We start from the raw sequence: 21,631 nt of genomic DNA on the forward strand, positions 1-21,631 counted from the left end.
CTTACACTTCTTTAAGTGCATCATTACACTGTTGGTGTCACTTCTGGTTCCTTCCTTGAGAAACCCAGGGACCCAGGTTACCATGATGACAACATGGCAGACGTAAGGATACTCTGATCCCGATTCACTGTGATAAGGTGATGTCACATGAAAGAGCAGTGGCATCCTTACAAAACACATTATCCAGTGGAGGGTAAACTTGAATGTTACATGAGGGTTGTCTGTGCTTTGGCACAAACAGCCCCACACACCTGGTGGCTTAAGCCAATACTTTTACCATCCTCTAATACCCTCCAACACCCTCCTGGAGCTGTTCTTGACCAGGAGTTGCTGCGGCTCCAAGCAGGCCTGTCTCACTTCAGCTGGGATCACTCAGGTCTGGTCAGCTGACTAATTAGGTAGGAACACACCCCTTTTCTCCAAGTCTCACCGTGGTTCAGCAGTCTGGCTGTTCTCTCATGAGGTAGCAGAGGTACAGGGTCATGCCAGGCCATCCATGCAAGGGTACAAGGGGAAGTGCATACACTATTCAGATTGTTGCTACCAGCATGTCTGCTAACATCCAGTTGGCCCGCAGGAAGTAACAAGGCATGTGCAGTGTCAGTGGAAAGAGACTAGAGTTGGAAAATAGAAGAGAACCATTAATTGGGGCTATTAATATAAGTAGGTTCCCAGTCAGGACCCCAGTGTGAAAGGAGACCTTCAAACTTAAACAGTTGGGTCAGATTTATTGTAGGGGATAGAAACAGGACCTGGGCCTGGGCTATGGCGTGCAGCATTCTGCACAGCTCTGTAAGCTAGGAAACAGAGTGCAGAGATGTTAAATAGCTCCCTCAGGGTTGTGGACTGATGCATGGTGAGGCTGAGATGAGAGTGCATGCCTGTCTGACCTAGAGTCCAGGTTTTCTCCACTGCCCTTACCCAAAAGAGCACCAGGCTCTGTCTCTTCCTGTTTGTTTACCATTGCTGCAAACCCTTTTGTAAAATCTTACTGCAATGCTAAAGGAATTAATTGTTCATCTCTCCGGAAAACAAATGTGTTCTTCCTAACTCTGCGGACAGAAAGTCCGTTTTCCTTTCAGGTGAGGACTGGCCTGTAGCCTGCATAGAACTGTGGCCCTGCCTAGGCCAGCCAGGGAGGGAAGGAGCAGTCTTTGGTATTTGAGGACATCTGAGCATGAGTTTTGGAGTCACAGTTACTGGGATTCAACCATTCACTAGCTCTGTGACCTTGGGCACCTCATTTGACTTGTTGAAATCTGTTTCTTCTTCTTAAAAAAAAAAAAATGGGAATAAGAACACCTTGTTTGCAGAGCTGTTACAAGGACTAAAACTAAATTATGTTTATAAAGTGCCTATCCCAATGCCTGGCACGTAATAAGTGGTGTTGTTTCTAAGGACAGCCTTTCCCCCTTCTGGGAACCCTGTGTCTGTGTGTTGGACAGGTCCCCCCCACCTCCAGCCAGTCTGTGCAGACTTGCTGCCTGCTGTGTCGCCGCCAGCGCGGAGGCTGGGAAGAAGGCCCGTCACACAATGGACTGGTGTTGCAGGGTGAGAAGCTGCCCCCTGACTTCATGCCAAAGCTCGTCAAGAATCTCCTAGGCGAGATGCCTCTATGGGTCTGCCAGAGTTGCCGAAAGAGCATGGAGGAAGATGAAAGGCAGACAGGTCGAGAACATGCAGTGGCGGTAGGTAACAGCTGACAGGTGACCCCTGGACGCAGAACCCCAGGGTGGCTTCCCCCTGAGGAAGTCAAGCTGTTTTCCCTGGCCACACAGCCTCTGCCCAGGCTGCTCTGAGAAACCATCTGGCTGCACTTAACATTTGCAAGTTGGGCTCAGAGTTGAGGGAAGAAGAGACAGGCCTGTTAGTGGATGTAGGTAATCTTGATCCTGTCCTGTCACTGAGCCTGATATCTTCAGCCCTGTGGCCGTTTGAAAGGCTAGCAGGATGATACAGACCAGTTGGAGGTCTGAGGTGTGTCTCAATCAGAAGAACAACAGCAACAGCTAGGAGCCTCAGAAGTCTGCTGTCTTTGAGTCCTGTCAGCTAGGCTCCTCTCTTTTCCTTCCCCTCTAGACTGTCATTTACCCAGAAAAAACTCAGTTTCAAGACTTCTAGCTTGGGACTGGAAATGTTCAGTAGTGGAATGTTTTTGTTTTGAGTGCACAAAGCTCTGGATTGATTCTCAAGTGCTGGGGGATTGATTCCTTACTGCAGGCAGGCAGACAGTGGGGAAAAACTTGAGAACATGAGTTTGAGTCCTCAGAATCCACATAAAGCCAGATGGGGTAGTGCGTGTCTGTAACCCCGTGCTCCTTCAGTAGTAAGATGGAAGGTACTCCTGGAGGTTGTTGGACCACTTAGCCCTGTTTGAAACAAGGTGGAAGGCGAGGGCCTGTAGCCAAGGTTGCCCCCTGCCCTCCACTTGTGCACTGTGGCATGTGAGTGCCTGTGCTTCCAGATATGCACAGACTCCTATCACACACAGATCTGAAACACAGGCAGAGGAAGGGATGGGTGCACTCACCCTCAGTCCCAGTGCTTGGGAGGAGAGGCATTTGAAGCCAGCCTTCTCTACCCAGTGAATTCCAGGGCAGCCAGGGCTCCAAAGAGAGACCTTGTCTCAAAAACTACCAGAAGAAATAAAGCATAAGTGAAAGTCTGGGGCTAGAGAGGTGGCTCGGTGGTTAAGAGCACTAGTTGGCCCTTCAGAGCACTAGAGTTTGGCTCTCAGCACTTCATGTGGCGTATAACATGCTGTTTCCAGTCTGAGGGGTTTGATGCCCTCTTCTGGCTTCTGCACATATGTGTGTAGTGCATATAGTACACAGACATACGTCAGACAAACACACATAAGACAGAAATAAAGTCTCAAAATTAAACAAACAGACCATGAACAGAAGGAAGGGGAAAGAAAGGGGATGGGGAAACCTGGGTGTTAAACCACATTTGTGATTTTAAGGCTTTTCATCGTGTTGGCAGCTCTTCACACTCAAAAGTGGCCGTGTTCATAGACAGGCTGTACTCTGGTATACGCTCTTTGCCCACTGTCCACACAGCCATGGAACTGATACCTTATACCCTTCCTAGTGCGTGGCCTTTATTTATGATTCAGCTTGATCTGGGCTGATTGTGATTCAGTTGTAACCTAAGGGCCTGATGGAGCAGGTCAGCTCCACTGTTTGACCATGAGCCTTTTTCTTTCTCCTTTCCAGATTTCCTTGTCACATACATCCTGCAAATCACAGTCTTGTGGGGGTGACTCTCATTCATCCTCGTCCTCTTCTTCATCATCCTCATCTTCCTCCTCTTCCTGCCATGGGAATTCAGGGGACTGGGATCCCAGCTCGTTCCTGTCAGCACATAAGCTCTCAGGCCTCTGGAATTCCCCACACTCCAGCGGGGCTGTGCCAGGCGGCTCGCTTGGGAGTCCTCCTGCCATCCCTGGTGAGTCATTAAGCTTTGGAAAGTACTGGGCCCCCTTAAATAGGTAGCTGCTTGCCTTTCTGCTTTGGCCCAGTCAGTGAGAAATTTGGTTAAGTAGACACGGACCTGCTCTGAGGACAGCAGGGCCAACCTAGACCTTGACTGTTTCTGGAAGACCTTCTGCTGTAAGTCTCTTCAGTTACAAAATACTGCCCACTGAGAAAAATTTGCCCACAATTGTTACTGACATTGGGTCCTGGAGGGATTCTGATAGTCTCTGAGGAGCAAGTAGCCTGGGATAGATAATGGACACCTGCCCTCTATACCATTGACATTCTGGGCTGCCTCTGCTTCCTTGGCCTCCCTGGTCTGTATTTAACCCCCAAGAGACAAGCAGATTGGCAGGCTACTCAATACTAAAGCTCAAGACCAGGGTGGATCATTAATGCCATACTTCTAAATGGCACTGTCCTCAAATTATGTGAATTGACTACATAATCCCAGTTATCTTGGACCGTGAGCTGAAGAGAGTTACCAGAGTTTCCTACTTCAGTCAAAAATCTGTAGCCTCCTAGGAGTCAGGCATACCTCAGTGCTCTGGTCTGTGTGGCTCCCTTTCTCAGGCCTAAGGCATGCCTGAGAATAAGAGACCCAGAGAAACAGTAGAAGCATCCTCTTCATGCCACAGCTCAGCCATAGCTTCCTTGGACTTGGGTGCTCAAGCCTGTCCAACAGAGCTCCTACCCACATACTCTTCAGGGTACTTGTACTGAGTGGCTATGCCCTCTGGTCACAGCAGTGAGCCTGTGGGCTTTCCTTCTGGGTCTGACCCCTTTTTCTCCCCTCCATCTACAGGTGAGGCTTTCCCTGTCTCGGAGCACCACCAGCACTCAGACCTCACTGCTCCCCCTAACAGCCCCACCGGCCACCCCCTCCATCCAGCATCTCTGATTCCTTCTCACCCTGGCTCCTTCAGCTCGCCGTCCCACCCACACCTGCTGCCCACCACCCCAGCAGCACCTTTCCCTGCCCAGGCTTCAGAGTGCCCTGTGGCTGCTGCCACTGCCACCCATCCCCCAGGGCCATGTCAGAGCCCCCATTTGCCCTCTACCAGCATGCCACTCCTGAAGATGCCTCCACCATTCTCGGGGTGCAGCCACCCCTGCAGCGGGCACTGCGGTGGGCCTCTCCTCCCACCACCGGGCTCTCAGCCACTCCCTAGCACTCACAGGTAAGTGAGTGGCGTAAAAGGCACCACTCCATGCTCCCTGGAGCCTAAAGTTTGGAAAACTTACCAAGAAAACTTTTTGGATGGAAGTCAAAGTGTAGATTGGGTTGGAAGAAGTGGCTTAATGCTAGAGCACAGTCTTAGCATGCACGAGTCCCATGTCAAATCCTTTGTGCTAGAAATAAATACGTTCTAAACTAAGTTTTCCTTGTTTTCCCAGCTTAGAACAGTTCAGATGTAAAAGAAGACAGGGTTCTTCACAACCTAAAGAAAAACTTCTAGTACTGTGGCCTGTTTTCTTGAAGATAACTTCTGTATATAAATGACATCATTTAGTCTACATCTGATAAATATTTATGTAGAAATTTTTTTATTTTCTTCATTTTGAAACCGGCTCTTGCTATGTAGCCCAAGCTAGCCTTTTAACTGTGATCCTCTTGCCTTAGCCTTCTACTGGGATTATAGGTGTTTCTTAGCACCAACCTGTGTAGCAATACTTCTTAAATATCACGATATTTCCCTAGTTAAAACTCCTTTTAAAACTTATGTGACCATAAGCTATATCCTACTGTATAGCTGTAGCATAATTTATGTTTTCCCATTGAAGCATTTTCAATTTTTTTTTAAGATTTATTTATCACTTATACAGTATTCTGCTTACATATACACCTGCATTCCAGAAGAGGGCACCAGAATCTCATTATAGACGGTTGTGAGCCACCATGTTGTTGCTGGGAATTGAACTCAGGAACCTTGGAAGAGCAACTAGTGCTCTTAATCTCTGAACTATCTCTCCAGCCCCTTTTGTTTTTATTTTTGGAGGTAATGTTTGTCTCTGTAGTCCTGGCTGTTCTGGAACTTGCTCTGTAGACAAGGCTGGCCCTCCAACTCAGAGATCTAGCTGTCTCTGCCTCCCAATTGCTGGGGTTAAAGGTGAGCACCACCACACCTGGCTCATTTCCAACTTTTTAACTTTTTAACAGAAATACTGTTGTATTGTAAGCCTGTGTTTGAATAGACATGGGCCCTCTAGAGTCCTAGAAGCTTCGTGTTTCTGTTAGCCTTTATCTGAAAGTGAATGTGCTGAAGGCAGGTGTTTTGTAGGTTGACACTCTATTATGTATCAGGATTTCCCAGTTTGTGATCTCAGTGCCTGGGTGCCCCTACTCTTGACTTGCTGTCTCAACATGTTTTTCACATGGGGTTGGTGATGCCAGCACAGACTTGGACCTTGCAGTTTTCCTTAAGTAGTATCATGTTCCTGTGGTTTGTTCTGAATACTCAGTATTTGGGTCTGGACAGTATTAATTGTACTTCATTTTGCTAGTCTGGAGGTACAGAACATTTAGGTCACCCCATCATTTTACCATTGTAACCAACATCTAAAGATGTTCTGGCCTGTGAGGCAGGGTAGCACACGCCTTTAATCCCAGCACTTGGGAGGCAGAGGCAGGTGGATCTCTGAGTTTGAGACCAGGCTGCTCTACAGAGTGCGTTCCACGACAGCCAAGGCTACACAGAGAAAGCCTGTCCTGGCCTAAAGCTTTTTCCTTTTTTTGACTTGTTTCTTGGGAGGGTTCTTAACACACATTGGCAAAGTGCTTGCTCCCATATAGAGTGCTGCACACCTAAAATCCTAGCAGAGGCAGGAGAATCTAGAGTTCAAGACCAGCCTCAATTTTGTAGAAAGACCTGTTTTACAAAGAGATAATGGAGCGGGAGGAGGGAGAGAGTGCATGCATGTGCTGGGGGTCCTCTGTGTGGAAGATGCAGAAGACCTTGTGTCTGATCCCTGGTAGGAAAGAGAAGGAATAGGTGGGGAACTGCTTTTTGGAGGGCCTTCTGAATCCACGCAGCCACAAATAAGGAGTAATGGTCTATCTCTGTTTTCTGGAACACTAAACATTTAATTTTTCTAAAAGTTTTGCTTAATCTAATGGAAGAGTTGTGAACTTGGAATATCCTTCCGTAGGTACCGTTCCTAACAACCTCTGTCTTTTCTAAACCCTACCATGTGCTTACTGACCTTTCCAGAAGCAGACATGGGCTCCTAGGAGACATGGGCTCCTAGGACTGCCCTGTCCTAGACAGTCACTTATTCATTCCCCTCAGACATGGGACCAGCATCTGCAGTACTCCAGCTGCTGCTGATCCCTCTTAGGGCTTTGATTCAGGGACCTCTCAGCCTATCTCATTCTTACCCCGGGAAAATATTGTTTGTAATATATATTGCCCCAACTCATTCCCAGAGGCCAGAGGCAGAATGCAAGTGGAGAAAACATGAACTCTACACAGGGAAACATGGGTTTATGTTCTGCAACCCATTGGACAGAGCAGTCGAATGCTGTGAGTGTGAGTCTTTACAGCTGCTAAGTGGGGAGAATGGCTCTGGTTCTTACAGGACTGTAAGGATGGCTGGATATCATGCTGAGTATGTTTCTGGGTGCAAGCAGGACTAGCTCTTGTTGTCTGTGGCCCCTAAGAGACACATCTGGTGTTTCTCATCGCAGAGCTCTTGATTAAGGAAGCCCTACATACTGGCACAGATACAAGACTCAAGTGTGTCGTGAGGACCCTGGGGAAGTAGAAGAAAAAGTGTTGTCTTTGGCCATTTGGGGTTGTGCCAGAGAAGCCATCTGCTCCTGAGTCAGTAGATTCCTGTCCCCTGAGCACCTGCTGGCCAGGGCTGTCATGCTGTGTAGTGAGACTCCAGAATGCAAGTGGCACACTGCCTAGTTCAAAGACAAATGATGCGTACCCATGGTTGCAAGGCTTGGTAAAGCAACAAGCTAGAGAGGTATCCGCACAGTGTCCTCAAAGAGGTATGTCCAGGAACTTCCACAGGGTCAGTCTTTGTGTCTGTGACACCTGAGAGGCAGCAAGGCTCTCACCAGGCTTTACAAGAGGTGCTGGTGGGGCCGGCGAAGGGCAGTTGGAATGGTGGCTGGGGAGTGGGATACTTTTCTAGGCTCCTGCTGTATTCTGTGCCTACACCACCTACTCTCACCTCTGGGCCCTTCTCCCTTGCAGCAGGGACCCTGGGTGCAAGGGGCACAGATTTGCACACAGTGGCCTGGCCTGTGAGGCAGATGAGGGTCTGGGCGAGGAAGAGGATAGCAGCTCTGAGCGCAGCTCTTGCACCTCGTCCTCCACCCACCCACGCGATGGGAAGTTCTGTGACTGCTGCTACTGTGAGTTCTTCGGCCACAATGCGGTGAGTGAGCCTGCCTGGGCACAGAGGGCTGGGCAGCCAGGGGCAGAGGAGAGACCCCTTGCTCATGGCGGTGATCGCCACCCTGGGACCCGGAGTCCTTGCACCTACATCTGTTTGCCTCAGCCTCTAGGCACATTTGTGAGGTCGGGATTGCTTAACGTTTTGTTGGCTGTGTTCTTCTCGTGGTTTCTCTTAAGATTGACTTTTTTTCTTTAGGCTAAAGGAAAGGAAGTGGCAGAGAGAAAGCTATGATTCTGATGAGTATGTATACGTGTGTAATCCCAGAGAAGTGAACGCTTGTGCATGATGAAGGCAGAGTGGAAGCAAAAAGTTCCCCAAGTGTGACAGCCAGCCGAGGTACAGGCCATGAGCACAGGTGGCACCAAGGAGGAGGATCAGATCAGGGTACATGCTGTCTTAAGACAGGGGAGCAATTCAGAAGTCTGAGAAGGAGACTGCTGGCTAGGGAGGAGCAGTTGAAGATAGGAAAAATGGAAGTGATTCAAAATTACTAGTCACCTTTGAGCTAGGCATCTGTATCTTCATTTTAGAGGTGACAAAATTGAGGTTCATAAAGATTGAGTGACTCACCCAAGGTCATACAGCTTCCAAGTGATGAAGCCTGGGCTCAAACCTGCTTCCCTGGCATCCTGGTCCCTGGTCACCAAGCTCTGCTCTCCTCTTCATATCTACCACTGCTTCGGCTCAGGGGCTACTGAGGATGAAGCCATGTGGCCTTGGTGGCTGATGCTAGAGAGAATAATTATCTGGCTTCTTACCATATACTTGGTGCCAGCAGGTGGGAGTGCCATGGGCCTCCCAGGCCCAGGGTGTAATGTCAGCACCTCCCCCTCCCCCAGCCACCCGCTGCCCCGACGAGTCGGAATTATACTGAGATCCGGGAGAAGCTCCGCTCGAGGCTGACCAGGCGGAAAGAGGAGCTGCCCGTGAAGGGGGGCGCCCTGGGCGGGATCCCGGGGGAGCCTGCGGTGGACCACCGAGATGTGGATCAGCTGCTGCAATTCATCAACAGCACGGAGCCCAAAGTCCCCAACAGCGCCAGGGCTGCCAAGCGGGCCCGGCACAAGCTGAAAAAGAAGGTGGGTGTGGGGGGGCCTGGCTCTACTGCTTCTCCTCCCTGAGGAATCCCTCACCCCAAGCCCTAAGACCTCTGCGGCGTGAATGGTGCTGGCTGCCCAAGGCCTTGGTGTGGCTCACAGCTCTGGGAAGGTCTGGTTGAATCTGGGAGGCATCAGGGTCAGGGAAACCCCAGGGGTGAGTAATTGGAGAAGGAAATGTGTTTCCACCGCAGGCTGCTTCCTGTCAACTTCAGGCTGATGATTTGCCTCCGTAGGTCATTTATTTACTCAGCAAGTACCTCAACCAATACTGGGAGCCAAAATGTAAGAGTTAAGTTCTCACCCAGGAGAAATTCAGTCCAGTGAGGCGACTGACACGAAACTGGACAAGCACATTAGGGTATGGCAAGCACCTGCTCTTGCCCAGAAGTGGCTTGACAAGAGACTGACTCACCAGCTGACTGGGGAGTATGGCAGCAGGCACAGCACATCCTGCAGCAATGTGGTGAAGCCAAAGCTGAAAATAGCAGAGAAGTAGGGCAGGTGCTGGAAGCAGAAGAGAGCCTCCAAGGCCCTGCTGGAATCAGCTTTGACTTCAGCCTCCAGATGAGAGGCTGACACTGGAGGGTTGGCTTGGCCAAATCTGTGTATTGATTGCAGGGTGCTGATACAGAAGGCAGATTGGAAGGTAGGGGCAAGAAAACTTGGGTTTGATGTCCCAGGTAGGAAAAGACAAGACCAAGGGGGAGGTGACTGAGGCTGGGACTGCAGAGAGATTGGAAGACAGCAGAAGTGACAGGCTTGGGTACTCTAATGGCAGCACAAGAGGCAGTCAGGAGAGTCTCCAGGTGGTAGTCAGTGTGCTGCTGCTGAGTGTTGCAGCAGCTGCAGCATGCCAGTTACAGAAGACTGGACGCAGTTGAGATGTCCTGACTCAGGTTCCGGAGAGACTTTCAAGTGCAAGTGGAGGTGTAAGACTAGGAGTTGCCAGCACAGAGATACAATGGACGCCATGGGAATGAACCAGTCCTCAGCACTGAGGATTAAACCCAGGGAGCTATTCCTGGACAGCCCTTCTGCTAGAGAAGTCCCAGGGCTTGATGGCTTGTCACTTGTGGCTTCATTACTTCTTCAGCTGCCTACTCCCAGCTGCATCTGCTCAGTGCCACACACACAGGAACCACCATCTGAGGCCAGCTAGTCCCCATTGTTCTGTGCTCAAGCAACCCTAGAGCTCTGGAAGACAGAAGTAAGCCTCTCTTTCCAGCTCAAGGACAACGAAGATCCTCCTGCAGCATCAAGTAGTTAACCAGAAGACCATGCTGCTGCCTTCAGAGAATGGTCAGCCTTCCTTTGCTCCCACCCAGAGTTGCCCTCCGGAGGTGCGGAGTAGGCTGCAGTGGTCTCTGGCCTCTGAGCAGTCCCCAGAGGGTGTGGTCAGCAGTTCCTGGTGTGGTGTGCACCCCTGAAAGACTGCCACTGCAGGGCTCGGCTGAGGTGCTTCCTCCCTTGTAGATATCCTCAGGGACGTCTGCTGCTGCCCTGCTGTGCCTTACACATCTCTAGCCTTCCATTCTTCACACCCTTCTGATCACAAAGCTCCCTGTACAGTCACTGTCCACTAGACCCCACTTTGGAGGCTGAGACAGACAGACAGGTGGTCTCCGTGTTAGATTAGAGACCATTTTCATTATCCATTTGGATGGCAGCCTCCTCTCCGAGTTCTTTCTACCCGCTGATCTTAACTAGTTTGGCTGCCATCAAAAATACAGCTTCTGCCCAGCGGTAGTGCATGCCTGTAATCCCAGCACTCAGGGAGGCAGGGGCAGGAAGATCTCTGTGAGTTCAAGGCCAGCCTGGTATACCAAGCAAGTCCTGGACAGCCAAGGCTACACAGAAAAACCCTATCTCAGAAAAAAATAAAAATAAAAAAATTCCAGTTTCCCGAGTAGGCACATAGTGTAGACTGTTTATTTTCTACCACCTTGGAAGATAGGTAAAAAAGTCTTCCTTGTTCCCTCATTCCACTTTGAGACCATTACTTTCTATTCTTGCCTTTAGGCACTGATCCCTGATCGTTTGAATCTGTACCCCTGCCTGTGTTGTCTGCAATGTCATGGCCATTCTCTGCCTACTGAATGTTGTCATCTGACCCTATCTCCTCTTCCCAGGCCAGTCTAGCACTCACTGGAGTTAGTAACTATTGTTACTAAGTAGATTGATTGGCCCATCGTTAGTCACTCTTATAGTACTTTTTAGTTCCTTGCCTGTTGCCTTTCTGTCACATTGGCTTGAAAGACTGCCTCTCTCTGGTCCATCCTATACTATCTCTCCCCTTCTACATCCCGAGGAAAGCCTGTGACTGTATGTGGATGTGCACTCAGCTGGGTCGTTCTCCCACTTACTTGAACTCTCCCATTGCCTGGCTGGCCTGTAGACCCCTAGTTCCTTTATTCCTTGTCATGCCCATTCACATGGTCCTTTGTCAGACCTGATTCTCCAGCCTTGAAGCTCTCTCTGTCCTCCCTTGTTTTTGTTTTTGAGACAGGGTTTCTCTGTGTAGCCTTGGCTGTCCTGGACTCACTTTATAGACCAGGCTGGCCTCAAACTTAAAGAGATTCACCTGCCTCTGCCTCCCTGAGTGCTGGGATTACAGCGTGCACCACCGGGTCCAGCTCACTTATGTTTTCAACAAGGAATGAGCCATTGGACATACCTACCTCTCATCTAAAGGGAGAGCTGTCTTCTCCCATGCCAACCCTTATAGTCCATTCTTGCTTCCCCAGCCCAAACTGCCTGTTCTTGTTTTTAAAGCCTTCAGCTGGTAAACAGTGATTGCCTCAGGCCCCAGCAGAGAGAGACCTGCAGTCTCTCCTCAGATCCGGGTCCTACCACATGTCATTGTGCCTGCAGTTGAGTCAGCTTGTGGGAGCTAGAGCTTTTTCTGCCTGTCCAGCTTGTTCCCCACTTGGCACCTAACCCACCCCTTTCACATTATTTCACTTTATTACCAAATCCAGGTTATATTTTGGATATGTGCCCATCACAGTTGTCCACCAATTTGACTTTGACATATGTGTTCCCCTTTAAACCTTGTCTTTGGCTCCTTGACTTTTAGACCAGCAGGGCCTAGAAAGGGCCAACAGGGTCACCATCTTCTCCATATTTCCCACCTGCCTCTCTGACCCACTGTGTCTTCTCTGAGAGTTCCTGTCCCTCCCCTAGACTCTGTAGATGACATCTCTCTAGGGAGAAGCCAGGCTGGGTATTTACCCTGGACCTAACATTGACATCCGTGATAACTATTGGTCCTTTTTGCGGACATTCTCCAGGTACCTCAGACTCACTGCATTACACGAGAGGCCTACCTTTTCTTCTCCATTATTTATTTAGTAAAGGGTGCCCTTCACCCTATTGCTTGACTTCGAGCCCTGGACATTGTCATGGGAAGTACATCGTGACTGAAAGCAGTAAGCCTTGGGATCAGACTTCAGCTTGAAGCTCAGTGTGATGATACTTGCTATATGACCTTGGGCAAATCAGTTCATCTCAAAGCTTCAATTTTCCATCTGTAAAATGAGGATAATAGGAACTGAAGTCAGAGATTGTTGTGAGGATGAAGTGAAATGATGGAAAGTTGGGTAGAGTGCCTGGCACTTAACGATTGCTCGGTTCATGGGGGCCACTGTAGCAGCTGCACTGGGTGGTAGTGATTTCTAGACATGTATCATTTTACCTTCCTGCCTTATACCAAAAGTCCCTATCCATGATAAACCTCCCTACCCCCAGCTCAAACCAGCCTGCATTTCTCTACCCACAGCATTTATGTTTAAAGCCTTCAGTTGGTAAACATTGGTTGTTTCAGGCTTAAACCCAGACTTCTGCACAGCCTGCAAACTCCTTAGGGTCCAGGGAACTTCCCAGCTTCATCTCAGCCTTACTTTGTAACCTGCCTTCCTGTCTCCCCAAGGTCACTCCACACCTCCCCAGGCAAAACAAAGTAGAACAAAACTCCAGGCTCCCCCTGCACCTCTGTGAGGTTTTGCTTCCTAAAGATATGCTTTCCCATTTTCTGTGGTTTCACACTTACTGTGTCCACTTAGAATGTGCTTACTTCATTTTTTTCCAGGATACCTCCACTTACCCTTCAGTGCCCTCCAGGAACACTCAGATGATCCAGCCTGGGTTAAAAGCAGCTTGTACGTCCTGCCCTGTGCCATTTGACACTGTGTCTCTGAATTAGCAGTCCATTTGCATGTCTGTCTTCCCAGGGTCACTCGCGCTGGGAACGAGACCATGTCTTGTACCTAGCTGTAACCCCAAAGCCTAACCTACCGCCTCACAGTCAGTGAGCAAGTGGGGCCTCAAGTTTTGGAATGTATGCGTCATCCCTGGTGCCTTGCCCTGATTTTGCCACATTCGAGCTACCCAACATTGAGCAATTTTGTATTCTTGCCAAAGTTGACAATCCTCACCTATAAAATAGGCAATCAGTGCAACAAGGGTAGTGGTGAGGGTTAAAAAGTGATTTGCTGCAAGGAGCCCAGTTTGTGCAGGGGCTGCTATGCATTTTTGTGCTTTCTCCCTCCAGTGGCAGTGTTTATGAGAAGGTACGGTTTACGCCAGTACTATTCAGACTTTCTGGACATATATCAAACACTTCTGAGTAAAACCTTCCTTACCCATAACAACCAGAAGCCAGGCTGCTGGCTTAGGAGAGAGAGGGCGAGGCCATCCTTGTGGTCTCCAAATGCCCCGTTACACCTGCAGACACTGCTCTAGCAAACTGTTTATCTGAATACAGAGTCGTGGCACCCAGGGAGGGAGAGTTGGTACCAACCCTTACAACCTTCTGCAGAGCAGCTTCTTTTAGATTACAAACTAGGAAGTTAAGGTTCAAAGAGAGTAAGTGATTTGTCCAAGGGACTCTAAAGAAAGCTGAGGTGAGTGGTGTAGTTAGTGTTCAGAAGAGATAAGAGAATACATGCCTGCCTGCTGGGGCAGAAAACAGATCACTCTCTTTAGGTTGATTCCTGAGGTGATGGCAAGTCTTCTCTCTCCGATTCACCTGCCTATCCCCCTTAATCTACAAGTCACCTGCGAACACAAGGGGATGCTCAGCCACAGCCTTCCCACCTGACCTGTGAAAGGCTTTGTTAGCCTGGTACCTTCGGTGTAGGCAGAGATATAACTGCCCACAGATGGATTTCCCTTCTGATTCTAGTCTGTCAAAGATCATTTACAGGACCCAACCTTTCGGGACCTGCCAGTCTTTGCCTGGGCTCCGGGCAGGCTGTAGGACACATTAGGTCTGGGCTTGGATGTCTGGAGTTAGGTGAGCAGTGAGAGACCTTTCTAAGACCTCAGCAATACCACATCAGTTCCACATCAGCATCTCAGCTCCGATATCTTCTTTAAGACTGCGTAATAACAATACATTTCCCTGCCACTACAGAATGGAGGACGCTGCCTCTCCACAGCAGTGCAACCCCGCTTTGTTCTTTATTCGAGAGTTATTGTCTCTACTTTGCAGATAAGCCCACTGGGGCCTAAAAGTGAGTGAATTACTCTAGCTCATACCCAGGACTCTGATCCTAGCCTTCATAGACCCTAGAACTGACACAGGTTCATAATGCATAACCTGTCAGGTGCTTCTACCCCCAAGACTTGATACCTGTCTGGTTTTGTCACTCCCTCATTCCTGCAGGGTTGAGGAATAAGTGAAGACCTAGTTTCTGCCTTCAGCAAGTGGCAAAGCTTGGTCTCAGGCTGACCTGTCTGGTTTCACACTGTCCCTGGTTGATAGCAGACCTCTGCTGAAACTGCCTCTTCTGTTGACAGGAAAAAGAGAAGGCCCGATTGGCAACCGAAGCTCTGAAGCAGGTGAATCGTGTTTCTGGAAGCCAGGAGCCAAGGCCTGCCAGGGAGACGCTCCTGGAGTGGCCTGAGCAGGAGCTGGACCGGGTCAATAGCTTCTTAAGCAGCCGCTTGCAGGAGATCAAGAGCTCCGTCAAAGACTCCCTCTGTGCCAGTTTCAGCATGTGTGAGCTCAGCATGGATAGCAGTGGCTTTAAGGAGGGGACCATGGAAGCTCATCCCCAGACTCTAACCCCTTCAGACCTCAATGGCTCTGAGCAACAGCCTGACATAAACCTTGATCTGTCCCCTTTGACTTTGGGCTCCCCTCAGAGCCACACATTACAAGCTACAAGTGAGCCAGTCCCCCCATGGGCAGAAAGGAGAGACTCTCACCCATCATGGACAGAGGTGAGGGGTCCCCCTCCTGGTACCCCTGAGAATGGGCTTGTGAGAAGACTCAACACTGTGCCCAACCTTTCCAGGGTGATCTGGGTCAAGACACCCAAGCTAGGCAATCCTAGTTCTGAGGAAAGTTCAAAGGAAGTTCCCAGCTGCAAACAGGAGCTGTCTGAGCCTGTGGCCACAGGTGGGAAACCAAGAAAGAGCAAGAGACAGGGAAGTCAAGCAAAGAAGAGCGAGGCAAGTTCAGCTCCCTGGCCTCCAGCTGATCTAGAGGCTCCCAGTGCCAAGAGCCAGGTATCTAGCCCCGGTCAGCCAGGCAAGGCCCCAGAGCCTGCCAAAGTGGGCAGTTGTGCAGAACCTGGAGAGGGCAGCCGGGGTAGCCGGCCAGGACCAAGTTGGGCTGACAGCTCCACAACTGAGAAGAAGGGTAGTTCCTGGCAGAATTGGCCAGGTGAGGCCAAGGCACGGACTGTGGACCAGGAATCTGTGCAGACCACAGCCCCAGCAAGGCCACAGAGCTTGTTCCAGGGCAAGGGCCGCAGCCGCCGGAGCCGCAACAAGCAGGAGAAGTCAGCCTCCGCCTTGGGTGAGTGCACCAGGAACCAAGTGGCTGAACCCCCACCCCAACCAAACCACGGGGTGGAGGGCAGTCCCGTGTATGGGCAGAACTGCCCCCAGCATGACCCCAGAGGCCTGGCCATGGGCACTGAGCCCTCCTGGCTGTGTCTTCCTAGACGATGTGTTCCTGCCCAAGGACTTGGATGGGGTGGAGATGGATGAGACAGACCGAGAGGTGGAATACTTCAAGAGGTAGGTGTATGCTGCCTGATTTTCCCGACTGGGGGAATTATGTCCACATGCCCCGTGCTGTGTCTCAAGCCTGAGAACGTCCATGGGGGCTCCTCCCCCCTCTTCCAGGCCCTTCCACGTAGCCTGAGCCCAGGGAGCACCTGGCAGGATGATCACCCGGGAACGTGTAAGGCATAAGGAGAAGGAGCCATGTCAGCACCTAAAAACTAGGGCTTTCTAGCTTTATTCATTTTAGACAGGGTTTCATGGTATCCCAGGCTGCTCAAGGATCCACTATGTAAACTAGGCTGGTCTCAAGCTCACAGAGATTCCTTGTCTCTGATTCTCAAGGGCTGGTATTTTACTTGTATTTCTATTCTAGCAGGCCAAGCTGTAGGAAAAGTCTAGACAGGGATAGATTCAGAAATACACAGCCCAGTGACTGGCGCTATTAGAGGCATACAGGCTTGCTGGGGCCACCGGGTGAGAAGCCTTCAGACCAGCCTGTAGGTTTGAGGAGGCCTTTCTGGGAAAGGTGATACTGATGTGAAACTTGACCGAGCTAAGCTCAGCAGGTACATGAACGGTCTCTGTAATAGTGGGGTGATGTGTACAAAGGTCTGAGGGTGGGAGGAGCCAGCTCAGTGCAGCAGGAGTAAGGGAGAGATGATGGGCAGTTTGGTCCCTCAGAGGCCGTCTTCATGCACTGTCCCCTGGCCTCATGGATGGCCGTGCCTGCTTAGAACCAATTCCTTCCTTCTTTTTCTTTTAAATGGGACATGTTTTGTCCAGAGGTGGGATCCAGTGATGGCAGGGGAGAAACTCTTACTGTGTTTTACGCATATTTCCAAAACCCAATAGGTTCTGTTTGGATTCTGCAAAGCAAACTCGTCAGAAGGTTGCTGTGAACTGGACCAACTTCAGCCTCAAGAAAACCACTCCTAGCACAGCTCAGTGAGGTATACCTCACCTGTTACCTGCACACTCTTCTTTCTATGTCCTGCCCTTTTCTGTGTCCCTCTAAACCATTCTGTATTCTGGGTCTGGGGAATTGGGCTTAGGGCTTGCTCGACCTGCTTTCTGCACCTCCACAGCAACCACATATCCCGGTTTAATTATTGGTGATCTATGCCCTGTCTTTTTTTGTGTGTCTACTCACCCAGGGCCTCTGTTCCCACACTCCTCACTGATTAGCCCCTCTCTGAATCTTGCTGCTGCTTCTCCTGAAGGTCTGTTTCTTGGGATTATCAGCACTGGGCTCAGCCTCCCTCCCAAAACCTCCAGGCAGCAGTAGCTTCACAGAGCTGCCCATGATTGGGCTTTGGGCTTAAGTCCTATTTGCCTCCTGAGTGCAGGCTGTCTGAATGCTTTCCACCTTGAGCAGTATAAGAGACCAGCCCCAAGGGACAGTGCACAGCAGGTGAGCTAGAGAAGACCTTGCAGGTCACTGATAATCAGGGAGGTGCTGGTGAGGATTCTTCCCCAGTTGGACAGGTTCCTGAGGAACTTGTAGCTAAGCTGCCTTTTGGGAAGAGACTGGCTCACAGGCTGCTCTGGCCTGCCCTCAGCCACTCACACAGTCCTGTTATCTGACCTGTTGACATAGTGGATAAGCTTTGGGGCTGGGTGCCCAGAACCGGATGAAGAAAGCCTCCGGGCTGTGAGCTTTGGTGCAGAAGAGAGAGGCAGCTAGCCACAGTATTGGGACCCAAGGCTGTTCAGTTCCATGTCTTTTTTTTTTTTTTCTCTTAATGATTTATTTTTATTTTATGTGCATTGGTGTTTTGCCTGCATGTATGTCTGTGAGAGGGTGTCAGATCCAAGTTACAGATGGTTGTAAGCTGCTATGTGGGTGCTGGGAATTGAACAGGTTCATTTGGAAGAGCAGCTATGCTCTTAATTTCTGAGTCATCTCTCCAGCCCGAGTTCCCTAGCTTAACGTCTTTGTGCTGTGTATCTGGATCAGGTTTTTTATTTTTGTCTAACAACTGTATAGGTACTCTTAAGTCAGCGGGAGGCTTGGACAAGTGCCCTGATCTCTATCCACGTATTTTTGAGGTCAGACCTGTCTTTAAGTTCCTCTGTTCTTTAAAAAAATTCCTCTGTGAGCTGAAGCAGTGAGCTTCCTGGACCCTGAACCACTCCCCTGGGGCAGTATAGAGGCCTGAAGCCAGGGCAGTTTTTAGAGTTGAGGCTTCCTGTGCTGTGCAGATGCTGCCTCCCAGTTAAAGGCTGTTTTCTTCAGAATTGCCTCAGGCTTCCTTTGCCATACCAGGTTAACCACACCCCAAGGGCATCTTCTAGGGCTAAAGTACTTTCTAATTTTTCTTCTCCACCACCACCACAAGAGCAAGGAATAGCAAAGACCTCAAGAAGTTCATCTAGAAAAAGGGCCACATCTCCTCACATAAACTCAATTCTACTGGTCTCCTTGGAAACCTAATCCAGCCCTATTCTATCTTGGGTGATCTCTTCCAAGACAGGAAGGCCACTGTCCTCCTCCCTGCGCTCATCAATCACACACCTGGGCCTGCTCATCCTCTTCCAGGCAGGGTCAGCAGCCTGCATTGCTGGCCCAGGCTGTTTCCTTGAACTTGAATAGGAGTCTGAACCAGGGCTGGCCTGCACCGGTGCCTGTCAGTGGGATAGCAGTTGCCACCAATGAGCTCTTACTCAGCCTTGGTCTGACCTAGATGATGTGCTGCAGGAAAGGACTGTCTCACATGCTGACAGAACCTCAGGATGAGGGCTTTGTCCCTCAACAGCTCTGAATTTTCCACTGGAAATCCTCAAATTTCCATCTGGGAAATCTGTTGCTTGATTTTAGCCCAAGAAATAAAACCAAAACTTATATAGTATTGTGCTTGCATGTACAGCTACATCAGATCTCATTATAGATGGTTGTGAGCCACCATTTGGTTGCTGGGAATTGAACTCAGGACCTCTGGAATTGCAGACAGTTCTCTTAACCTCTAATCCACCTTGCCAACTCCCAAACCAAAGCTTATTAGCACCTCCCCAGACGCAGATATAGCAGGAGTCCAGGCAGAAGCTGGTGCTGTGATCTACAGGGACCCAAAGCCAGCAAGGCCAGAAGGGGGGGATGGGAAGGGGGGGAGTTGGTGCTCATTGTTACCCTGCCCCTTTTTTTCCCTTTCAGCCCTGCCCAGGTCGACTTCTCCAGGTCATCTCAAGGCCCCAACTCAAGCTGCAAATGTACTTCTCCCTGTGCCCTGCCACCCATCTGGACCGTCCCTGCTCCCACTGCCCCAACCAACCAAAAGCTGAACGGATGCCATGCTGTGCTGGGGCCTTTCAGGACCTCAGCAGAGCTGCTTCCTGGTGCTAAGCAGCCTCCACACTCAGAGCCCAGGGAATGGGCTGGCCTTTGAGCCAAGGGCTGATGGTACTGCTGGCCCAACACTGCTCTCTTTGTGTTTGGTTTTTTTTTTTTTTGTTTCTTTTTTTTTAAAAAATTCTTTACTTTTGATACTGTGAATATCTTTCATGCAGAAAGATAAAGGAACATTTGGACACAGAGTCAGTGTGGTGGTGATTTGCTGGTGGGGAGTGGGAGGGATGTATGTACTCAGAAACAGAGGATCCGCCTTAGTCATGATGGAGCAGTACTCTTTACAGGCGGTTTGTCAGTTTTCACTTCATTCTTACTCCTCTAAGCAATCCTAAGTGGGACTGAGCCCAGTATGAAGAAAAGGAAACCAAGGCTAAGACAGTGAGGTGACTGCTGAGTAGCCTGGCTAAGTACAAGGCTGTGACTCCACAGGAGGCCCTTCCTCCTGCTGGGAGGACTGAGGTACATGAACCTGGAACACTGGCCTGAGTAGCTCAGCAGTGGCTGCCTCTGCACATTGCAGAGGGTGATCCATGAGGCAGTTCCAGTCTAGTGCTGAAGGCCTAGGGGCTATCTGGAGAGCCACTGATGTTTAATTTTTGTATGTGTGCGTGTGCACCACATGCTTCACTGCCTGTGGAGGCCAGAGGGGCATTGAATCCATTGGGACTGCAGTTACAGATAGGTGGTTGTGGTCTGCCATGTGGGTGCTGGGAACTGAACCTGGGTCCTCTGGAAGAGCACTGTGCTCTTAACTGCTGAGCCATCTCCAGAGAGTCTCTGATCTTTAGTCCTCACTGGAAGGCTGAAGAAGCTAGGCTCTGATGTCAGCTGTGGTAGCAGCAGCAACAGAATAGACACATTCACCACCAGTGAGAGGTGTGTGGAAACAGGCAGGCAAAAAGCAGCAACTTTTCCCTTTGATTTCCTTATGTTTTGACTACCACTGAGGAAAGTGCTACCCATTCTCAGTTATTCCTTCTTGGAAATGCCCTTACAGACCCACCCAGAGGTGTGTCTGTTAGTTGATTCCAGATCTTGTCAGCAAGTAAGACTTACACTTTGTTTTCCCCTTTGCCAGATGGTCATGTGGTACAGGTTGGATATGCTCTTTCTACACATGTGTGAGACCGGGTCTAAGAAAGGCCCTGAGGCCTTTATATACCATGTAGCCCTGGCCAACTGAGAACCGCCCACACCATCCCCAACATAACTGGAAGCAGTTAAAGGCAAACTGAATTTTTCTGACTTAGATCTGATTGCCCAGTGGGAGTGGGATATACATCCTCAGACCAGAGAAGAAAACAGGTAATGAACATCTATAGTCAAGGAAAGTTTTTCATCTTCCCTAAAAATGCCTCACAAAGTCTATGTCCAAGCTTCCCGGTTATTTTCTATTAGGTGCAATTATTTTTTGAGATGTTTAGCCCCAGCTGCCCTGAACTTGCTATGTAGGCAAAGGCAGATCTCTGTGAGTTTGAGGATAGCTGTCTCTGCCTCTGGATCGCTGTAACTAAAGAGTAGTCACCACACTAGGCCCGGCCTACACATGTCTTTTTTTTTTTTTTTTTTTTAAAGATTTATTGTATGTGTATGAGTGTTTTGCTCATACCAGGAGCCTGGTGTCCAAGGTCAGAAGAATCACTGGATTCTGTGGAAATGAAGTTACAAATGTTGTGAGACACCATGTGGGTGCTGGGAATCAAACTGGGTCCTCCACAAGAACAAATACTCTTAGCCACCTCTAGCCCCTCTAAGTGCCATTCCTAATCACATCCGTGTCTAAAGGTGTGTCTTGAAGGCAAGGAGCCTGCACAGATGGACCAGAACCAACACCTCCCTCCTCCCCAGCCCCACCATAGGACTGGGTACCCGTTTCCTTCTAAAGAAAGGAAGCAGGAGCCAGAATGGCCATCTAAAATTCCAGTTGCACCGTAAGTAAAGGTCTGGTCAAATACACAAAGACTTCTGTCTTTGGCACTCACTTCTAGCATACACAGTCACCAGTTGGGCTCTGGTCCCTCAGGGCTCCTGACTTTTGCTCATATTCCCCTCCTTCCACAATTACTCTTCCTTTATGAATTCTGGGTGTCTGTCTGTTTTCCTTAAGTTCTTCCTATGTAGTCCCAACTGGCCTGTAATGTAAGAGATCTGCCTGCTGAGTGCTGAGGTTAAAGGTGTGTGCCACCTCACTTGGCTTTTTTGTTTTCCTTTTAGTTACTGCTTATCCTTCACATCCTACAAGAGAAACCATTTGCTGTGAAAATCAATTTGCATTG

At 49.6% G+C, this 21,631-nt stretch overlaps 1 protein-coding gene across 11 annotated transcripts in view; it reads left to right on the forward strand.

Annotated features, from left to right (window-relative positions):
- The window catches only part of Fam193b (family with sequence similarity 193 member B), a 33,381-nt gene extending 13,841 nt beyond the window's left edge, over positions 1-19,540 (forward strand). For 3 of the 11 annotated variants that reach the window (XM_021659687.2, XM_021659688.2, XM_021659689.2), the window contains 9 exons: positions 1,446-1,688; positions 3,219-3,450; positions 4,285-4,660; positions 7,688-7,871; positions 8,732-8,971; positions 14,792-15,797; positions 15,946-16,021; positions 16,862-16,959; positions 19,161-19,540. In XM_021659687.2, coding sequence (XP_021515362.1) covers positions 1,446-1,688; positions 3,219-3,450; positions 4,285-4,660; positions 7,688-7,871; positions 8,732-8,971; positions 14,792-15,797; positions 15,946-16,021; positions 16,862-16,958 — 2,454 coding nt within the window. In that variant the 3' untranslated portion in view covers position 16,959; positions 19,161-19,540. Of the gene's footprint in view, positions 1-1,445; positions 1,689-3,218; positions 3,451-4,284; positions 4,661-4,717; positions 7,004-7,687; positions 7,872-8,099; positions 8,277-8,731; positions 8,972-14,791; positions 15,798-15,945; positions 16,022-16,861; positions 16,960-19,160 lie in introns of those variants that run through there. The other 8 variants (XM_060380613.1, XM_060380610.1, XM_060380612.1 and 5 more) reach the window with 6 other exon arrangements.
- The last annotated feature ends 2,091 nt before the right edge of the window (positions 19,541-21,631 follow it).

Source organism: Meriones unguiculatus, chromosome 3, assembly GCF_030254825.1.
Source record: "Meriones unguiculatus strain TT.TT164.6M chromosome 3, Bangor_MerUng_6.1, whole genome shotgun sequence".
Classification (NCBI taxonomy): Eukaryota; Metazoa; Chordata; class Mammalia; order Rodentia; family Muridae; genus Meriones; species Meriones unguiculatus.